General features: G+C 45.9%; 1 protein-coding gene across 1 annotated transcript in view; it reads right to left on the reverse strand.

The window, feature by feature from the left end:
* Nucleotides 1-15253, reverse strand: part of LOC132391060 (transcription factor COE2-like) — a 314392-nt gene that overhangs the window by 103168 nt on the left and 195971 nt on the right. The window contains exon 8 of the mRNA XM_059963792.1: nt 6321-6438. Coding sequence (XP_059819775.1) covers nt 6321-6438 — 118 coding nt within the window. The remainder of the gene's footprint in view (nt 1-6320; nt 6439-15253) is intronic.

The following is a 15253-nucleotide window of genomic DNA, read 5'->3' on the forward strand; positions in this document are numbered from 1 at the left end:
CATCTGCGGGAGGAAAGTAACTGCTGATATCTCAGATTGAAACTCGGCCTCAGTACTTCAGCTTTTGAGCTGAAACATTTGATGATTCCTTCCCCCCCCCCCACCCCAACAGACGCTGCTCGAGATAACTTTTCCCTCTGAGAAGCACCGTCATTAAAAACGGGTGGAGAGTTGCTATTTGTTGGTAAGTCACGGGGCAAGTATACTGTATCCTTGCACGGTTCTGGTGGCTAATCCCTTCCTTCCCTCGCCAGCCCTGGAGTCACCAGTGTCACACCCTACTGAGCAACTGCGATGAAAGACTGAGCTCGGCCATTACCCCGAGAGCGAAAAGGAATCCTTACAGAACGACTGCCGGCTGCCTTATCCATACTTTACTTTCATTAATCCAAGCGGATACGGGCATCATTCATCACTCCTGCAGTTTCCCTTGCCACTTCACAGGGCGGTTAGACGTCACCTACACTACCGCAAGCCTAGAGTCACATATGGGTGAAACCAATGAGGGATGGAAGACTCCTGCCACCACCTGAACCAAACACACATTTACGATAATTTGAAAGTTTTGTGGTCACCATTACCAAGGCTGGTTTCTTATTCCAGATTTATTTAATAGAATTTAAATACCCCATAGATTTGAACACATCTCCTGTTCCAGGTATCAGGATTGCTGTTAGGCTAACATAATAAGCTGCTACTGTAACCACAAAAACACAACTGTGTCTATATTAGCCTTTATATTATTAATGGTAGGGGGTGAAATGTGCCTGTCCGCATGGCCGGTAGATTAATCACCGAGAGGCTCAGAAGCGGCAGGTAAAAGCCATTCATTCACCGTCGCAGCCATCCCCAGACTAACACTTCCTGAAGTTCAGCTGTACCCACTTAACACGACGTCACCGGGAACAAGCTTCCACCCGCTCCTCGGCAGCTCAGGCAAGGGCTGCCTTTAACCCCGCGATTTCTCACACTGTCACAAGCGATATGGTTTCAGGGCCGCATCCCGCCTCAATCCATCACCTCCAACTTTGTGCTGACAGGGTCAGAGGAGAGAGTGTAGGAACCTGGCAGAGGGCCAGACGCTCGAGCCGTGTCTGAGCTGTGAGTCAATCACTTTCAATCAGCCTTGGGAGAGAGAAAAGAAAGGCATGTTTTCTTCCTCTGGTTCCTGGGACTTTACTCACTACAGAGGTCCAGTGGCAGGAAATTAACACCACTGCACATTCTTCACTGACTTAATCATGTTTCATGGCCAAATGTCGATGGTCCAATTGTTTAACCCATTAAGTCTTGAAAAAGGATCTAGTGCTTTCCTGGCGCATATGAACACGGGTATAAATACCACTGGGCTAGACTTACCCAGGCATCATCCCTGAAGAAGATAGCAGAGTTTGCCATTGAAATGCCAGTTATAATCGATACCTGCACCCGACTTGAAGCCCAAGAAGAGTTTCTTCGCCATTAAGTCTGGTTAACTCCACACAGTCTTTGAGGGCATAACTTGGGACAATGTCATTTTTTCCAACAAGCATTGTCCTTACTCTCCTCTCCTATCAGATTTCTTCTCCTTCAGCCCTTTACTTTTCCTCCTATCAACTCCCAGCTTCTCACTCCAACCTCTCCCCTTCCCCACCCACCTACCTCCCCCCTCAGCTCACCTGCCAGTCTCTATACTTTCCTCTCCTACTCCCTTCTTATCCAGTCCTGAAGAAGGGCCCCGTCTCGAAACATCGACTGTTTATTCCTCTCTATAGATGCCGCCTGTCCTGTTGAGTTCCTTCAGCATTTTATATGTGTTACATTGTTCCTCCAATGCGGAAGCCAACAGAAATCTTGCGACGCAAACCTGATGGTCCTATAAGCAAATCTTTGTGACGGATCTAGATGGGCGCATGTTCCCACACAGTGCCCACGGCAAAGTTTTTAATGCTCCCCAGCGCATTGGAGGCAGCAGGAAACACTTCAACGATGGTCCAGAAGAAAGCTTTCACTGTACGTTGGAAATGTTAAGATGATCTGCCAACCTGCATGTTTTCTTTTAGGGAAGTGGAGGGAAACTGCAGCATCCAGGGTAAACCCACCCAGTCACAGAGAGAACGTGCGAACTCCACTCAGACAGTAGCAGCGGTCAAGATTGAACCCGGGTCACTGGATCTATGATGCAACACCACATTGTAGTACATCAGTGTGGCCGCAATGGAAAATTATCCTGTAATAAACTTTATGACCTCCAAGAGGACCGCAACCTTGTCATGGCTTGGCGGCTTGTGTCCCACAATGACCTGGAGAGCTATGTTGGCTGGAGTCAGGGCCTTATGCTTTGGCTCTTGGTAGGGTCACCCCTGCCAAACAGGTCAAAGGGTAGAGGCCAGACTAAGAGTGCTCCGCCAGTCCTCAAGGTTCGGGTGTACAGTTCAGGGATAACAACCCTGACTGGTAAAAAAAATGATACAGAAAGAGCTTTGAAGAATCCTTCTATATCTGTGTGTGACAACATGGACAGACAGAGAAGGAGGAGCTTAACTCCTGCCTTAAACACCAGCAGCATAACAGGCATGCTATGTAAACATTATCAACAGCATGGTAGAATAACAGTTAGCATAAATGTTTGCTGCAAAAATTGTAAGGTCAGGGTTCAATTCACCACTATCTGTAAGGAGTTTGTACGTTCTCCCAATGCTGGCACACAAGATGAGAGGTTAATTGACAATTGTGAATTGCCGCTAGTGTGTGACTGAGTGATGGAATCTGGGAGGAAGATGAGAGGGATGTGGGGAGAATAAAAGAGGGATTAATGCAGGATTGGTTCTGAAGTTTGACACTCACCCGAGCTGATGATAGATGAGTTCTCCCCCCACGAGGTTTTAAACCAAGACCCACATCACCTGTTCAGGTTTATTCTTGCCAACGTTTATTATGCAGTTAGTGCCATTTTCTGGCTATTTATCTCCATGCCTATGGGGCTTAACTGACTACAAATTGGACGCTGTGTTTGGCTACTCTACAGCTCTGCAAAAGTAATTAATTCCTCTCCAAACATGGAGGCAAGAGCCACACACATGGACGAGCCTTCCTTCTATGCAATCTACTGGCGGTTTCACTATCCCTCTGCTCTTTCCAACGTCAAGTTCGTGATTGACCCAGGTTTTGCTGCATAGAGCCCCATCCTCTCCCCCAAGTCAAATTGTTTCCTCTGCAAATTCTGAATCTATTAGCCATTATCCTTCAGTTGAGGCTTGGAGTCAATGGAAGTATTTCTCCAGAAATACATTGCAAATCTACTTTCAATATATTCAACAGTTCCATGAGCTCCATTTAATATCAGAGAATATTTAAAGTCTACAACTTTAAATTCTTACTCTTCACAGACATCCATGAAACAGAAGAAAAAAATCCCAAAGAATGAATGGCAGAAAAAAAACGTTAGAACCCCGAAGGACCCCTTTCCCCCTCCTTCGCACAAGCACCAGCAAAGCATCAACCCTAGCCTTCACCTTCCCAGCAGGAAGCATCAGCAAAGTCCCCAAAGAGTCCATCAGAAAGCACTGTTCGTACCAACAGCTCGACATGCCACAGGTTCTCTCTCTCTTTCTAACGAGGGAGAGAGAGGTACCGCTCCTGCTGCTATGGGAGAGGAGACCAACAGCTCGCCGTTTCGATGTTACAGTCTGCAGTGTCGCACATTCGAGTTACCCCAACTTGGGAATCGGCAACAACCCGCCCCTTTTCCCTTTTTTTCCTTTTAAACTCGTATACTTAGCTTAAGTAAGTATTCATTACAGTAATACTAACTGTTGGAACTAACAGCCCACACGTGTACAGCGCCATGGAACTAGCTCCACAATCCACATATCCAAATCTCAGTCCCTGCTACAGCCAGTAAAGGAATGAAATTCAGACATAAGATCGTAAGACATCGGAGCAGAATTTGGCCATTCAGCAGAGTGAGGCTGCTCCGCTGTCCCATCATGACTTCCACCCCGTTCTCCCGCCTTCCCCTACAAACCTACCAATCTCCACTTTAAACGTTCCCAATGACTTGGCCTCTGTAGCCGTCAATGAATTACACAGATTCACCACGCTTTTGGCTAAAGAAGTTGCTCCTCATCTTTGTTCTAGAGAGATATCCTTCTGATCTGAGGCTGTGCCCTATAACCCCATAGAATATAGGCAACCCATACAGAATAATATTGTTTGTGAGGAATTAGTACTCCTGGAAGGAAGAGAGGTGATAACTCTCCCTTTATCTTTAGATCTAGAATATAAAAGGAAGGATATAATGTTGAGGCTTTACAAGGCACTGGTGAGACCTCACTTGGAGTACTGTGTGAGCAGTTTTGGGCCCTTATCTGACAAAGGATGTGCTGACTTTGGAGAGGGTTCGCAATAAAGGTTTCCGGGATTGAAAGGCTTATCATATGAGGAGCGTTTGATGACTCTGGACCAGCACTCACCAGAATTCAGAAGAATGAGGAGGGAATCTCATTGCAACCTATCAAATGCTGAAAGGCCTCAACAGAGTGGATGTGGAAAGGTTGCTTCCTACGGTGAGGGAGTCTAAGATCAGAGGGAATAGCCTCAGAACAGAGAGACGTTCATCTAGAACAGAGATGAGGAAGAATTTCTATAGCTAGAGAGTGGTGGATCTGTGGAATTCATTGCCACAGCTGGGCCAAGTCATTGGGTATGTTTAATGCAGAGGTTGATAGATTCTTGATTAGTCAGGGGATGGAGGGATATGGGGTGAAGAGAGGAAATTGGAGAGGGAAATGGATCAGCCATGATGAAATGGCAGAGCAGACTCGATTGGCCAAATCACCCCTTTCTGCTCCTATAACTTATGGTTTTCATGAATGGCCTGACTCCAGTTAATCAAAACATACTTGATGGGCTAAATGTCCCGATTCTGCTGCTATTTCTTATGGTCTAATATCTTGTTGACTGAGACTGGAGGTAAAGTGGTTACACACTGATCAATTTACTCTGGAGCACAGAGCTAATATCAATCCAGTGATCAGAGTCCAAATACATCCTGGCAGCAAAGGAACAAGTTCTCTTAATCACCTCATATTTAAGGTTAGTTATTAGTCATGATGACTACAGAAAATCAATAGGAAAGGCTTCGATGTAGGAAAAAGAGACCGGCTTAGGTGGGCAACACACACAAAATGCCAGGGTAACTCAGCAAGTCAGACAGCATCTGCGGAAAGGAATAAAATATCTATGTTTCGGGCCAAGATCCTCTACCAGGACTGGAAAGGAAGGGGGCAAAAGCCAGATGTTGGGAGGGGGAGGAGTACAAGCTGGGAAGTGAGAGGTGGGGGAGAAGGTGGGGAAGGGTGGGGTGTTGAAGTAAGAAGCTGGGAAGGGATAGGTGGAAGAGAAGGAGGAGCAATCTAATAGGAGAAGACAGTGGAGCTTGGGTGGGGAGCCAGAGGGAGGTGATGGACAAGTGAGGAGAGGAGAAGGGGTAACCAGAATGACTGGAAAAAGACAGAGGGAGAGAGGGGCAGAAATTACAAGACGTTGGGCCAAAGGTGTTGCCTCCTTGGTGTATCACTCCAAAAATGCACCTTGGCCAATAACGCTGTGAAGGGATGGAAATCCTTCATGCCTACACAATCTCTCCTACATGTAATTCCAGACCTACCAAGGAATTTACCTATCGAATGGTGAAAGGCCTTGATAGAGTGGATGTGAACAGGATATTTCCTATGGTCGGGGAGTCGAAGACCAGAGGACACAGCCTCAGAATAGAGGGGTGTCCTTTTAGAACGGAGATGAGAAGGAATTTCTTTAGCCAGAGAGTGAGGAATCTGTGGAATTCTTTGCCACAGGCAGCTGTGGAGGCCAATTCTTTATATATATTTAAGGCAGATTGGTTGATTGATTCTTGACTGGTCAGGGCATGAAGGGATACGGGGAGAAGGCAGGACATTGTGGCTGAGAGGAAAGGTGGATCAGCCATGATGAAATAGCAGTGCATTCTCGATGGGCCAAATGGCCAAATTCTGCTCCTATTTCTTAAGGTAAATGGAAAGCCATTCAATTCAAGAATAACAAGGGATGCATAATATATGCTGTCCTTGCCAGTAACACTTAGATACTGCCAAATAAGTAAATTAGACACACACACACACACACACACACAAAATGGATGGATCAACACTTAAGAGTAGGTGGTTAGATGCACCAGGGCTTCCCAACGTTTTTTATGCCATAGACATTCAGCAAGGGGTCCATGGACATTAGATTGGGAACCCCTGCTCTACACCATTAAGGAAACCATGAATATTGAACTGGGAAAAATGGGAAAGTACCTTCTGTGGGATCCAGGCGCCGGGCTCTGCGTCCATGCTTTGAGTTGTTGTGCACAAACATGTTGTCCGAGACGGCCAGCACATGCCCATCCACGTTGAGGGTTGTAGATAATACAACCTGTGAAGTAAGAGGCAGAGTACAGTGATTTGCTGTGAGTGTTGCCTTTCAAAGTGACTTTAGCAACTCCAAATCTGTGTTTCCTGGGAAGTAATCAATAACCCAAGCAAGAAACACACACACACACACAACGCAGGAGGACTTCATCAGGTCGGGCACATCTATGGAAAAGAATAAAGAGTTGACATTTCAGGCCGAGTCCTGTCATCAGAACAGGACCCAATCTTGGCAAAGAGTCTCGGCCTGAAACAGCAACAGCTTATACCTTTCTATAGATGCTGTCTGACCTGCTCACTTCCCCCTGTCTTTTGTAGACATTACTCTGGATTTCCAGCATCTGAAGAATCTCTTGTGCTTATGAAGGGAATAAACAGTTGATGTTTCACACCGAGAACAAGTTGAGCACCTCTGCTCCATCACCTGAAGTGGAATTTCCGGTTCAAGCTGACAGGAAGGTGACAGTAACTCAAGTAACCACACGTTACAAAGTGGCATGCAGAAGAGCATCTCTGAACACAGAACACTCCGATCCTTGATGGGCTACAGCAGCAGAAAACCACATCGGGCTCTACTCTTGTGGCCGCTTTATTAGGTACACTCTCAGAAGATCAGGAGTTTCTCTGATATTCAAACCACCCCATTTGGCACTAACAATCATTCCATAGTCCTAAATCACTTGGATTGCACTTCTCCCTCATTCTGATATTTGGTCTGAACAGCAACTGAACTACTTGACCACGTCTGCATGATATTATGCATTGAGTTGCTGTCACAAGATTGGCTGATTAAAGGCTGATTAGTTGATTCGGCCTGCAGGTATACCTAATAATGTGGCCTCTGAGTATAGCTTTAAGGTGAGGGGAATCGATGTAAAGGGAACCTTAGGGGCAACTTCTTCACAAAGACGGAGGTGGGTAAATGGGACAAGGTGCTGAAGGAAGTAGTTGGGGTGGTTACAATTACAAAATGCTCTCTAGTTTCAGACTCCCCTTCCCTGAAAAGATGACCATGGTCAATCACGTTATCAATTTGCCTATTGAGTTTGCCTACCAGGAGCACATTGGAGTTAGCAATGGTGTCATCTACCTGCTGGACAGAGCCCCTAGTCCCATTTGGATAAGCAGGACAGTACTGTGAGGATCATGTTTTTTTGACTTTTCGAGTGGCTTCAATACCGTATGGCCCTCACTGCTGGGAGAAAGGTTCAGTTCGCTGCAGACTGGCACTTCCATTGTATCCTGGATAATGAACTACCTGGCTGGCAGATCACAAAGTTTGTGCGGCTTCAGAGCTGTGTGTCAAGTATGGCTATAAGCAGCACTGGGGCACCACAAGGGCTCTCTTCCTGTGTACCCTGTATACCTCGGCCTTCAGGCACTACACTGAGTCATGGAATCATTGATTTGACTTGACTGCAGAAGTTCTCTGATGACTCAGCAATAGTTGGGTGTGTAAAGGGAGGACGGGAGGGTGAATACAGGGACCCTAGTGGAGGGCTTTGTCAAATGGTGCAAGCTGAATCATCTGCAGCTCAGCATCAGTAAGACAACGGAGATGGTGATGGACTTTATGAAAACTAAGCCTGCACCCCTCCCTGTTACTATTGATGGTGAGGACATGGATGTGGTGAAGACCTACAAGTACCTGGGGTGTGCCTGGATGACAGACTTGAGTGGAGCACCAATACCAAGGCTGTGTACAAGAAGGGCCAGAGTTGCCTCTACTTCCTGAGGAGACTGAGGCCCTTTGGAGTATGCAGGCCTCTCCTGCACGTGTTTAACCAGTCTGGTGTTGCCAGTGAAATCTTCTATGCAGTGGTGAGCTGGGGCAATGGCATCAACATGGGTGATGCCAACAGGCTCAATAAACTGATTAGAAAGGCTGGCTCTGTTACAGGAGTCAAACTGGACACACTGGAGGCTGGGGTGGAACAAAGGACCCCGTGGAAAATCCTAGCAATTCTATACAATGTTTCTCACCCTCTGCATGCCACTTGGCTGAACAGAGGAACACTTTTAGTAATAGAGTAAGATAACTCTGCAACTCTGCTGCTCGAGGTTGTTCTTACCCTCGACTATGAGTCCTTCTATAGCCGGGGAAGTGATTACCCCCCCCCCACCTGTTTGACTGTATGCAGTAACTTATTCTTTATTCTGTCTTTCTTCTCTTCTAATATTTGTCTATCTGTGCACTTGTAATGCTACTGTGACACTAATTTCCTTTGGGATCAATAACTCTATCTATCTTCTATCTACTGCTCTTGATTTTATATATCTCTATAAGGTTACTGCAAAGCTTCCTGCAGTCCGGGGGGGGGGGGGGGGAAAGCCTAGCCAGTCTCTCTTTTTAGCCCGAGCCCTCCAATCCCACTAACAATTTCGTGAAGTGTGTATCTTTTAAAGTGCCAGTGAACTGAGTGTGAAAGGGTGATAGGGGAAACAGAAATTTGACAAGGGTTGCTAATACAAACCAGATGTTCCCCTTTGTCCTTGTGTTCAGTGACTGAAGTCTATCGTCCACCTCCAACATAAACCTATTTTTCCTTCAACAAAAAAACTTACATTTCAGCCCTTTATACTTACACAAATCTAGCTCTCAAAGAGTGTCAGATGCTGAGTGTTATGCTGAATAAGCCATTGAGACGAAACCTCTGAAAGGAGTGGTCATAGAAAACATGAGCTGTTAACAATAGCCATGGCCAAGAAAGTGCAATAACGCCTTTATTTCCACAGAAGGCTGAAGAAATTTGGCAAGGCCCTTTGACTCCCACCGATTTTTATTGATACACCATAAAAATGTAACCTATCTGGCTCGGTAAGGCAACTGCTCTGCCTGAGACTGCGAGAGACTGCAAGGAGTTCTGATGCAACACGCACAAAATGCTGGGGGATCTCAGCAAGTTAGCCAGCATCTATGGAAACAAGCAAACAGTCGACGTTTCAGGTGAGACCCTTCTTCTGGACTGAGAAGGAAGGGGAAGATGCCAGAATAAGAAGGTTGGGGGGGGGGGGAGAACGGGAAAGCGGCTAGCTGGAAGGTGACAGGTGAAGCCAGGTGGGTGGGAAATGTCAACGGCTGGAGGAAAAAGAATCTGACAGGAGAGGACTGCAGAACTTAGGAGAAAGGGAAGGAGGAGGGGACCCAGAGTGAAATAATAGGCAGGTGAGAAGAAGTGAAAGGTTAGATCGGAGGGGATGGATTTGTTCATTGGAAGGAGAGATCAATACACAGCTCAACATATCACCAAAACCAGCTTCCCCTCCACAAACTTTGTCTATACTTCTCACTGCCTTGGTATAGCAGCCAGCCAAATGAACAACGTCAGCCAACCTGGATATTCTCCTCTCTCCCCTCCGTCATGCTGAAGGTATGAAAGTCTAAAAAGTATGTATAGTCAGGCTCAAGGACAGTTTAATTCTTATTATTAGACTATCAAACAGTCTCCTAGTACAATAAGATCAAAGTTCAAAGTAAAATTTATTATCAAAGTACATATATGTCACTATGTACAACTCTGAGATTCATTTTCTTGTGGGCATACTCAATAAATCAATAAATAATCATTAATTATTAACAGGATCAATGAAAGACCACCCAACCAGAGGGCAGAAGACAAGAAACTGTGCAAATGCAAATATAAATAAATAGCAATAAAGAGCATGAGAGGAAGAGTGTCCTTGAAAGTGAGTCCACTGGTTGTTAGAATGATGGGGCAAGTGAAGTTGAGTGAAGTTACCCTCTTCTGTTCAAGAGCCTGATGGGTGAGGGGTAATAACTGTTTCTGAGTCTGGTGGTGTGAGTCCTGAAGTTCCTGTACATTTTTCCTGGTGACAGCAGTGAGAAGGGAGCATGACCTGTGCGGTGGGGATCCCTGTTGATGGATGCTGCTTTCCTGCAACAGTACTTCATGCCGATGTGCTCAGTGCTGGGGAGGGCTTTACCCACGGTATACTGGGCTGAATGTGTTGGCACGTGGCCAAGTGGTTAAGGCGTTCGTCTAGTGATCTGAAGGTCGCTAGTTCGAGCCTTGGCTGAGGCTGCGTGTGTGTCCTTGAGCAAGGCGTTTAACCACACATTGCTCTGCGACGACACCGGAGCCAAGCTGTATGGGTCCTAATGCCCTTCCCTTGGACAACATCAGTGGTGTGGAGAGGGGAGACTTGCAGCTTGGGCAACTGCCAGTCTTCCATAAAAAAACCTTGCCCAGGCTTGCGGCCTGGAAACTTTCCAAGGTGCAAATCCATGGTCTATTGAGACTAACGGAAGCCTACACACTGGGCTAAATCCACTACTTTTTGTAGGAATACATGGCCTCTTGACCTCATGATCTATCTTGTTATGGCCTTGCACCTCATTGTCTGCCTGCACTGCACTTCTTCAGTAAAACTTTATTCTGCATTCTGTTATTGTTTTCCCTTATTCTACCTCGATGCACGGTTGCAATTAAGTGATATACCTGGATAGCCTTACAAAGCAAAATTTTTCACTGTACCTCAGTGCACATGACAGCAATAAACCAGCTTAACCCAGTCTTCGCAGGTTCCTCCAAAATTGCATCGAATCTCCTATCCAATACTCAATAGATATTGTCATTGTTTTTTTTCTGTGCCTTGTAGCACATCGGGCAGCAACCTTTTCATTTCTTTAGCATTTGCCTGTTTTTTTTTAAAGAAGCCGAGTTGCTACCTCAACCCTCTCTACCAAGTACAGATGGAAATCATTCAGGGAGCTGGCCCCGCCGGATTCGAACCCAGGACCACCCTCCTGAGAGTCCGGTGCGGATGCCTCTACACCATTGGCCGGCTGACGCACCAGACATAATAAAAAGCTAAGGTGATTCACAGCTATGATTCTGTAATACAAACTGCACAGGGAAAAGCTACCACCGAGTGGGAAGAACTCTGCTGAGGTGATAGATCTACTGCAGAACATAAATTGCTCGAGAAGGGGAGAATGAACAATATTTTGCCGTGAGATGGAAGGGGCTGTTTGAATGACTGATACTGCACTAATGTATTACTGAGCCAGTTGTAATCAGGAGTGTTTATGTATTACATGACGTCTGTTAGGACTCTACACAGTACATGAATTTAATTATTTTTTAATAGGCACCTGAGACTTTACCAAGTAATGACCTCCTGATATTGCGTGTGTGGGCGAGGACACACAGGAAATGGAAATACACAGGTGAGTCAGCTTAGTGGCTTGCAGACAGCTCAATAGTTGTGATGGGAGAGTCCTGGGTAAAGGCTGAACCCCTCTCTGCATTCTGTGCCAGCTGAGAGCAGTTGCCAAATCGGGATATCTTTAAAGGATATAAACAATGATTGTCAAAGTGGAAATAGGGAAGTCATGTTGTAAGACCATAAGACATAGGAGCAGAATTAGGCCATTCTGCCCATCGAGTCTGTTCCACCATTCCATCATGACTGATCCTGGATCCCACTCAACCCCATACACCTGCCTTCTCACCATAACCTTTGACTCTTCTTCTGGCTCTTCACATGGCCTTAGATCACCTGGACAATGCAAACACCTACATCAGGATGCTGTTTGTTGACTATAGCTTAGCATTTGACATCATCATTCCCACAGTCCTGCTCAACAAGCTACAGGGTCTGGGCTTCTGTACTTCCCTCTGCAATTGGATCCTTGACTTCCTAACAAGAAGACCACAATCTATGCAGATTGGTGATAATATCTCCCCTTCGCTGATGATCAACACCGGCGCACCTCAGCAGTGTGTGCTTAGCTCACTGTTCTACTCTCCCTATACCCATTACTGTGTGGCTAGGCATAGCTCAAATACCATCCTTCAAGTTGCTGATGATAAAACCACTGCTGGTAGAATCTCCAGATGGAGATCAGAGGGCATACAGGAGCAAGATACATCAGCTAGTTGAGTGGTGTCGCAGCAACAACCTTGCAGTCGACGCTAGTAAGATGAAAGAGCTGATTGTGGACTTCACGAAGGATAAGATGATGGAACACAAACCAATCCTCATAGAGGGATCAAAAGTGGAGTGAGTGAGCAATTTCAAGTTCCTGGGTGTCATGATCTCTGCGGATCTAACCTGGTCCCAACATATTGATGCAGCTATAAAGAAGGCAAGACAGTGGCTATATTTCATTAGGAGTTTGAAGGGATTTGGTTCGTCATCTAAAACACTCAAAATCTTCTATAGCTGTACTGTGGAGAGCATTCTGATGGGCTGCATCACTGTCTGGTATGGCAGTGGTGGGGTGGTGGGTGGGGGGCAGCACTACACAAGATCAAAAGAAGTTACAGAAAGTTGTTAAATTAATCAGGTTCATCTTGGGTACCAGCCTCCATAGTATCCAAGACACAAGGAGTGGTGCCTCAGAACGATGGCGTCCATTAAGGACCCCCCAACACCCAGGATATCCCCTCTTCTCACTGTTACCACTGGGCAGGAGGTACAGAAACCTGAAGGCATACACTCAACGATTCAGGAACAGCTCCTTCCCCTCTAACATACAATTCCTAAACGGACATTGAACCCATGAACTCTACCTCACTTTTTTATATATTATTTCTGTTTTGTACTATTTTTAATCTATTCAATATACATATATATACTTACTGTAATTGATTTACTTTTTCTTTCTGTGTTATTATGTATTGCATTGAACTGCTGTTGCTAAGTTAAATTTCACGACACATGCGGGTGATAATAAGCCTGATTCTGATTCTCCCAGGGCAGAAATGCCGAGTACTGGGACACATGTGTTTAAAGTGAGAGGGCGGAGGTTTAAAGGAGATGTGCAGGGCAAAGTTTTATTTTTAAGCTGAGAGTGTGGTAGGTGCATGATCAGGGCTACTGGAGGTGGTGTTGGCAGCTGATACAATTTAAGACACTCTGAGTAAGGCACAGGGTCCTTAAGGTTGTCATAGCTAGGGGAGGTAATGGAGACAAGCTCCCACTACCTACTAAATGCTCCCAAAGGCATGCGCCTCAGGTAGCCTCTGACAACCAAGTCCAGCTCCTGGCCTTCACGTGGGGCTTAGTTACCAAGCCCAGAAGAACCGTTTCTACTGACAGGAGAGGGGGCAAAGGCAGGTTACAGGTGCCTTAAAACCAGTTGCTTTGGGCAGCTGGGTCTCATCAGCCATCTAGGAGAAGGAAAACTCTGATCTCAAACTTCCGCTGCCTTGTAGCTATACCCACTCATGGGGAAGGGCTTCAGGAGTAAACCCCGAGGGAAAAATCTGGAGCTGGAGTCCCTACATCGACTTCAATGCTGCCTGCAACTCCTGCAGCGTTGCTTGTGCCATACTGTATCGAGCTCTCCCATTCCTTTGCCTTCATCAGATGCACGGGCAACAGCTTGCTCTCGATATTGTACTGCCCTGGCTTGCACATGTAGACAGTTAGGACACAACATCCATGGTCAACCCTGGCCAACGGAGGCCTCAAGTTAGGCACATGAATACACAGTAAATGGAAGGCTGTGGATCCTACACAGGAAGGAGAGAATTAGCTTAATTCAGCATCACGTTCATCGCATTTCCTCTTTCCACTGTCTCACTGACCACTTCAAGCTGAAGTCACAACTAGTGCTGTGGGACCATTGGGAAGAAGCATTGCAGATACAGACACGCACCCCCACCCCCTGTGTTTGTTTAGTTCAGCACTCGTTTGTAACATGCTTACTTCTTAGTTTTAAAACTTGGGAAGGTTTAATGAAGAACCCACCAAGACAAAGGACTACTGTACTGAAAGGTCAGTACTGTAGTTCTGCGTAGTTTAGGGTTGTTTAGATGAGCCCTTTTTTAGCTTGACACCAATTAACTATTTATAAGTAAATAGCTCATATGCCCTTTTGCAACCTCTGTCTTCTGTTTCACTTACTGGATCTTCAAATACGCCTCCGTGTTACACAGACTGGTATAGAAACACCAGTGCCCATGAACGATAAAGGCTACAGAAAGTCTGGTCCATCACAGGCACAACCTTCCCCACCATTCTGTACACTCACATGGGGTGCTGCCATGAGAAAGCAGCATCCATCACCAAAGAACCCTCCCCCACCCCATCCAGGCCATGCCCTTTTCTCACTACTACCATCGGACAGGAGGTACAGGAGCCTTGGGTCCCACACCACCAGGTTCGGCCATCAGACTCCTGAACCAGTGTAGGTAACTACATTCACCACTGCACTGATTCTATGATCCACAGACTCACTTTCAAAGGTGCCTTGCAACTCATTCTCAGTTTTATTTTTTATTTGCACAGCTTGTCTCCTTTTCCACATTGGTTGTTTGGCTGTCTTTATTTGTTTCTGTATAGTTTTTCATATTTTTTTCATATTGTATTTCATTATTTTCATATTTTTTTCATTTTTCATATTGTAATCCTTTAAACTTCCTGTCTTTGGACTGGGGAGGAAACCGATGCAGTCACAGTGAGTTGCTCTCTTGCCTATACAGCTGCATCAATATGTTAGGTCCAGGTTATTGAGATATTGGTACCCAGGAACTTGAAATTGCTCACCCTCTCCACTTCTGAATCCTTCAATGAGGATTGGTTTGTGTTCCCTCGTCTTGCTCTTTCTGAAGTCCACTATCGGTCCTTTCGTCTTACTGATGTTGGGTGCCAGGTTGTTGCTGCGACACCACTCAACGAGCTGGCATATCTCACTCCTGTATGCCCTCTCGTCACCTTCTGAGATGCTGTCAACGACGGTTGTATCGTCAGCAAATTTATAGATGGTACTTGAGCTGTGCCTAGCCACACAGTCATGTGTTATATAGAGAGTAGAGCAGTGGTAATACAATTGTTTTACAGTGGCC

This window comes from Hypanus sabinus, chromosome 1 (genome assembly GCF_030144855.1).
Source record: "Hypanus sabinus isolate sHypSab1 chromosome 1, sHypSab1.hap1, whole genome shotgun sequence".
Taxonomy (NCBI): domain Eukaryota; kingdom Metazoa; phylum Chordata; class Chondrichthyes; order Myliobatiformes; family Dasyatidae; genus Hypanus; species Hypanus sabinus.